This window comes from Gopherus evgoodei, chromosome 1 (assembly GCF_007399415.2).
Source record: "Gopherus evgoodei ecotype Sinaloan lineage chromosome 1, rGopEvg1_v1.p, whole genome shotgun sequence".
NCBI lineage: Eukaryota > Metazoa > Chordata > Testudines > Testudinidae > Gopherus > Gopherus evgoodei.
In genome coordinates, this window is record NC_044322.1 from 9002674 (window position 1) to 9008673 (window position 6000).

Here is a 6000-nt window from a genome sequence, read left to right on the forward strand (position 1 = left end):
TTATGAAGGAAGAGATGGGGAAACTGAGTCAGGGGAGACTAGGTACGATTTCCATAGGCGCCAGTGAGAGTTAGACACTCAAGTCCCAGTAATATTCCATCCAGTGGGCACCTAACTCCGAAAATCCCAGCCCAAGTGAGTTGCCCAAAGTCTCTTTGCGAGTCAGTGGCAGAGATAGAATGGAAAGGTGCAGGAGTGGCCTGTTGACAAAAGGCCACAACAGTTCCCATGCTATCCCAATAGCGTCTTTTTAGCAGAGCCTTAACTAGGCATTTTAGCACCTGGGGCGAGCAAACATATTTGCACCCCCTACCGGGGTTTTTTCCTCATTTTTCCACCCCCATGGCTTTGCACCCTGAGCAGCTGCCCCGCTCGTCCCACCCTAGTTTCAGTTCTGCTTTTTAGTCTTTGTCTGTCGCTGCCTGGTCTCCGGATGCTAATAATCACATACATACCATTGTTTTCCACCATGATGCCTCCTGTACCAGGAACGGTCTCTTTGGCCACATCTGCCAAACACCTTCTCTCACCTTGAAATCCCTCCTTAAAACCCATCTCCTCAGGCAGTGGCTTCCCCTTACTTCTTCCCGTTAGTAACCCCGGACCCGCCCTCTGCAGAAATGGGGCCACAGGTCTTGCCTTGTCTTATTTAGACTGGAGACTTTTCAAGGCAGGGAACAGGCCTTACCTACCGGATACCTTCCCAAGGGAGCTCACTTTGAGGAACATCATTCATTTCAGCCCCAAAGTCATCCACATTCCACGCAAATGTGGTGCCTTCGCATCTGTTGTTGAGAAATTATTGACATTGGTGATACGGGGCCCTGACCCCGACCTTACAGAGAGCGGGATAGATCGCACGCTTGTTCAATCTCCTGCATGGGCCCCACACGTTGGGTCACTGTCACGGGGTGAGGCTGAGCCCAGATTCCCTAAAAGGGACCAGTGCACCCTGTGACTGTCCCCCAGTTGGGGTTTGGAGGGTTGGATCAACTTCTGGCGCTATAGAAGAGAGGAGGAGGAGGATGCACCTTCAAGCACCATAGTGGAGCTGTACAAGTAGTGATGTATGAATGGCTGACCCATGGTAATTAAGGCTCTAAGTGTCGAGTGTCTCTTCTTGTCTCTGCCACTCCCAGGCCTCGTCCCATCCGACAAAGACAGTGCTTCGTACGTGCTGAGGAGGTGGGGAGGCGGGAACGTGCTGGCCATAGCAGTGGGAGGGGCCCAGGAGGCCCTGGACGCGCGGCCAGGAGCCTTCACCCTACTGCTGAAAAACCGCAAGGGGTTCATTCGACTGGCCATGGAGCACGGGTAATGCTGTGAGCCCTGTCACTGCCCTCATGCCAACACTGCTGCAACGAGAGGGGAGGCAGGGAAACAAGGCCACACGGCCAGAGGAGGGGAGGACGGCCTGCTGCTGGGCTGTTCCCCGGCCAGTCCCACAGCCGGAAGGAGAGCTGGGGCTGGCCTGAGAGCACCAGGACTGACGCTGGTTGGGGTGCTTCTAACATGCAGCTCCAAACCCTGTTGACGCCAGTGGGAGTCTCTCCATTTACTTCAGTGGGCTTTGGTGCAAGTGGTCATTGGCTCTGCTTATGCTTAAGGCCAGCACTGTGTTCATAAAACCATGCCCTAGACAGCCCTACCCATCCGTGGCAAGGGGGAGCCTGCCTGATCGGAGCAAGATAGAGACTCCTTTGACATACAGGGGTTAGGCTAGCAGAGCCATGCCACTCCCCCGGCACCATTAGCCCTAATGGGCTCTGCACACACTGCTCTCCCAGAGGGGCAGGCGGCGGTGCCTCCGCCTTATCTCCTGCCCAATGGCAGAGCGAGAGTTCTTGCTGAGTGCAGAGCTCTGCTGGTTTCTTACGTGCACTGTCTGCTGGCTTGCTGCGCTTGTGCTGCCTGCCCTGTCCCCGTTCTCCCTCCACAGGGCTCCCCTTGTCCCTGTATTTTCCTTTGGAGAGAACGAGCTCTTTGACCAGGTCAACAACCCAGAGGGCTCCTGGCTGAGGCGGACGCAGCACCGTCTTCAGCAAATCATGGGCATCTCGCTCCCCCTGTTCCATGCCCGGGGCATGTTCCAATACAGCTTTGGGCTGCTCCCGTATCGACGGCCCATCTTCACTGTGGGTAAGTTTGTCCTGGGCACATCACCATCTAGGACAAGATGGTGCCTTTGGCCACAGCCCTGTGCCTGGGGAAGTGCTTACACTACATTAAACCCAGAGCAGCCCCAAGGGGCGTTGTTACTGAGAGACATACAGTTCCTTCCCCTGCTTTCTCCTGGCTCCAGGGTGGAGTTAAGGATTTGCTGCCAGCTTGCACAAACTAAGCCATGGCTCGTTTCAGACCTATGTCTAAGGCACTGGCTCCTGAATACAAAGAAAAGCTTGAAAATGTGACCCAAGTATAACTGATGTCTGCCTGAGTCTGCAGACAGCCTGAAACAATAGCTCCAAGAGGTGTGAACTTCCCCATTCATCTGAACTCAGAAACCTGCTGCCTTCTGCAAGGATGGGCAGGGCTACAGCATAGGGATGGGGGCTACAGGGAGCCCCATTTATGGTATGCATAGGGACCAGGTCGCTTTGGTTCAGCTCTGACTGAGACTTTGCATCACACTAAGCAGATCTGATTGTTTCTGCATCCTCCGGCCAGTTCCACAAGCAGATCAGAGACTGAACAAATCTGCAGCCCTACAGAGTTTACAGGAGTGTTTAAAAGGAGCAGTACTGGGTTTAGAGAAGCAGCAGCTGAAAGAGCTGGTTAAGTACCCCAACAAAGACCCAGTAGAAGTTAGGCACTTAAATACCATTGAGGGTCGGGGTCTTGGTGAACAAACTGCAGAGAAAGGCGGTTCCTAGCACACCAGTCTGCGTGTAGCTAGATTTCCGTGGAGCTCGGTGTTTCAGTAGAATCGCACCTGCTTTCACCGACAGTGGATTTGACCCACTTGAACAGAGCCAGCACTTGTTAGTCTAATTAAAGAGGCTATTTGAAAAGACCAAGGCTGACAGTGCTGATTGGGTTTGACAGCCTGCAATTACTCCTAATTGTTTTACAGTTTGTTTGGATCTTCTCAATGGCTTTACTTGCCCTCACACCCGCATCTTCAGGACCTGTAATTAGACAGATGGACAGCAACCCAAAACAACAGGAACCCATTGCAGCCTGACAAATACAATTAGAGTGAAGTTCAGAAAGAGACAGATAACCCCAAGGCCTTCCTGCCTGATAAAGAGGCAGCCTGTCCCACTGTGAATTTCTTGTTCTCATTGCTAGAGTCACTTAGGCCCTGTCCGCATCTTTCATTGCTTGTAATGGAAGTTAGGAGCCAAAATACCTTGGAGGCATTTCAAAGTCAGTTCCAAACCCTGGGAAGGTTTTCAGAGGGTGGGCAGATAGCACTTTCTGAAAATCAGAACCCTTGAAGGTGTCTCTCCAGTCGGGTGCCCAGAAATGGAAGCAACCAAAATTACAAGTGTATTTTGAAAATCTTGACCTCTGTGGATATGCCCACACTGCCGCTGGCCCGTGTCTGCTGGTGGGGCTGGGGGCTATAAAATTGCAGGGTAGACGTTCAAACTCAGGCTGGAACTGGGACTCTGGGAAACTCCCGTTGTGAGGCCCCAAGTCCTGCTGCAGCCTCATCCCATACACCTATACTGCAATTTTTTAGCCCAGCAACCCGAGCCCCACTAGCATGAGTCAGTGGTCATTGGCCAGTGGCAGGTGTTTCACTGCAGTGTAGACATGCTTCCCGGGCCCCACGCCTTCCTCCTGGGACTCTGTGAATGGCCTCATAGATAAATCCAGCTTATGATTAAGGGGGGAGACTTTTTTGGTGACAGCCACAGTGCTCCCATGGCTCTTCCCTGGGCAAGAGCCAAGATTTCAGGGGCCGCTTGTGGCTTCACTGAGATCTTTTCTCCGTGTTTTAAAACAAGAGGTTACAAATCCTAGTTACAGTGAAGGCTGTGTGCGTGGCCTGCCAGGAACTCCAGTAAAACATCCCATTTATCTCAAATGGCGACAGCCTGCCTTTGCATCTCATGGTACGCACAGATAACGTTACCTAACTCTTAGCTAGCACTCTTCATCCACAGATCTCAAAGCACTTTACAAAGGAAGGTCAGTATCATTATCCCCATTTTACAGATGGGGAAAACTGAGGCACAGAGAGGCGAGCAGACATGCCCAAGGTTACCCAGCAGAGCTAGAACAAGAACCCAGGTCTAGTTCCCAAGCTGTAGTTCAATGCCCTATCAGCTAGGCCCACCACCTCCCAACTACAAGTCCTCAGCATACAATATTCCAGGCCTGCACAACATGCGACCTGCGGGCCGCTCATTGTGTGGCCCGCGGCGGGGAATCAAAGAGCTCTGAGCTGTCTGCAGCGGCGGGGAGCCCAGAGCTCTTTAAATCTCAGCTATGGCCAGGATTCAAAAGGCTCTGAGCTGCCCACAGCGGCGGGGAGCCCAGAGCCCTTTAAATCTCAGCCACAGCTAGGGTTCAAAAGGCTCTGAGCTGCCCTGCCGCAGGGAGCCCAAAGTTTTTTAAATCTCAGCCATGGCCAGGATTCATAAGGCTCTGAGCTGCCCGCAGCCGCGGGGAGCCCAGAGCTCTTTAAATCTCAGGCGCGGCCAGGATTCATAGGGCTCTGAGCTGCTCACAGCTGCGGGGAGCCCAGAGCCCTTTAAATCTGAGCCGCAGCCAGGATTCAAAGGGCTCTGGGCTGCCCGCAGAGATTCCCGGCGGCGGCTGAGATTTAAAGGGCTCAGGGCTCCCCAACGCCACGGGCAGCCCAGAGCCCTTTGAATCCCGGTGGTGGCTGAGATTTAAAGGGCTCAGGGCTCCCCGTGGCTGCAGGCAGCCCAGAGCCCTTTGAATCCCAGCCATGGCTCCAGCGGATGGGCTGGGGCTGGGATTTCAAGGGCTCGGGCTCCCCTCAGTGGCAGGCGCTCTGGGCCCTTTAAATCCCTGCCCCAGCCCTCAGAGCCCCAGGCCCTTTAATTTGCCCCTGACAGCTCCCAGCCACCTCTTCAGCTGGGAGCCCCTGGCTGATTTAAAATCAAGTATCATCTCCCCACCCCCAGCCTTCCTTTTTGGTCCACAGCTGTTTCGGTGGGGCGGCGCTGGGGAAGTAGGGTTTGTTTCTACAGGGCTGGGCAGTGCTGGGACGAGGTGTTTCCGCGGGGCCAGGAGGTCCTGGGGGTGGGTTCCGCGGGGCCAGGGCGTTTCGGCCCTCAGCTGTTTTCTTTGGAGTAATGTGACCCTCGCCGCTTTACAGGTTGTGCAGGCCTGCAATATTCCATCTTGATCCCTAGCTACAATTCTGTTCAACTGGAACATTGCATACTTGAACCTGGGGCCTCCAAGGGCCAGAGCTTGGCATTAAAAACGAGAGTGGCATCTGGATACCCTGGCTCATAGGATGTAGTCTTTCCTAATGTTGGTGTGTTTGTTTTCCAGTTGGGAAGCCAATTAAGGTAGAGAAGAAGCACAACCCATCCCAGGAAGAAGTCGATCGATTACATCAGACGTACATTGAGGAACTGTGCAAACTCTTTGAGGAGCATAAAACTAAATACAATGTCCCAGAGGACAGGCATCTTGAATTTATATAAACCAGGCTGTCCCATTGTTCAACTCCACATTTCTCCCCCATCTGGAGCATTCAGAATCTAAGTTTTGGATTCAGCCCTCTATAAAGCTAGGGGCCAGCTACAGATTTGGGGTCTGTTTCCCCAACATCTGTGTGTGTTTCGATCCAGAGTTGGAATTTAGGCCCATCTCTCGTTTACACTAGTGCTGTATGTTACTTTCTCCAGTTTCCCACACTTTTTAATGTCATGATCACTTGGTAAGAGACGGTCAAATAAAAATCCCAGCAATATTAAAATTCCCCTTTTGTAAAACTCCTATTTCCAATTCAGCCTTAAGAATTACATCACCTTTATTAAATCACCCTGCTATTTCCAGACAGTGACG

General features: G+C 52.7%; 1 protein-coding gene across 1 annotated transcript in view; it reads left to right on the forward strand.

Moving 5' to 3' along the window:
• Positions 1–5636, forward strand: part of MOGAT2 (monoacylglycerol O-acyltransferase 2) — a 52175-nt gene extending 46539 nt beyond the window's left edge. The window contains exons 4-6 of the mRNA XM_030550828.1: positions 1140–1314; positions 1940–2139; positions 5482–5636. Of these exons, the coding sequence (XP_030406688.1) occupies positions 1140–1314; positions 1940–2139; positions 5482–5636 (530 nt within the window). The remainder of the gene's footprint in view (positions 1–1139; positions 1315–1939; positions 2140–5481) is intronic.
• Positions 5637–6000: the final 364 nt, after the last annotated feature.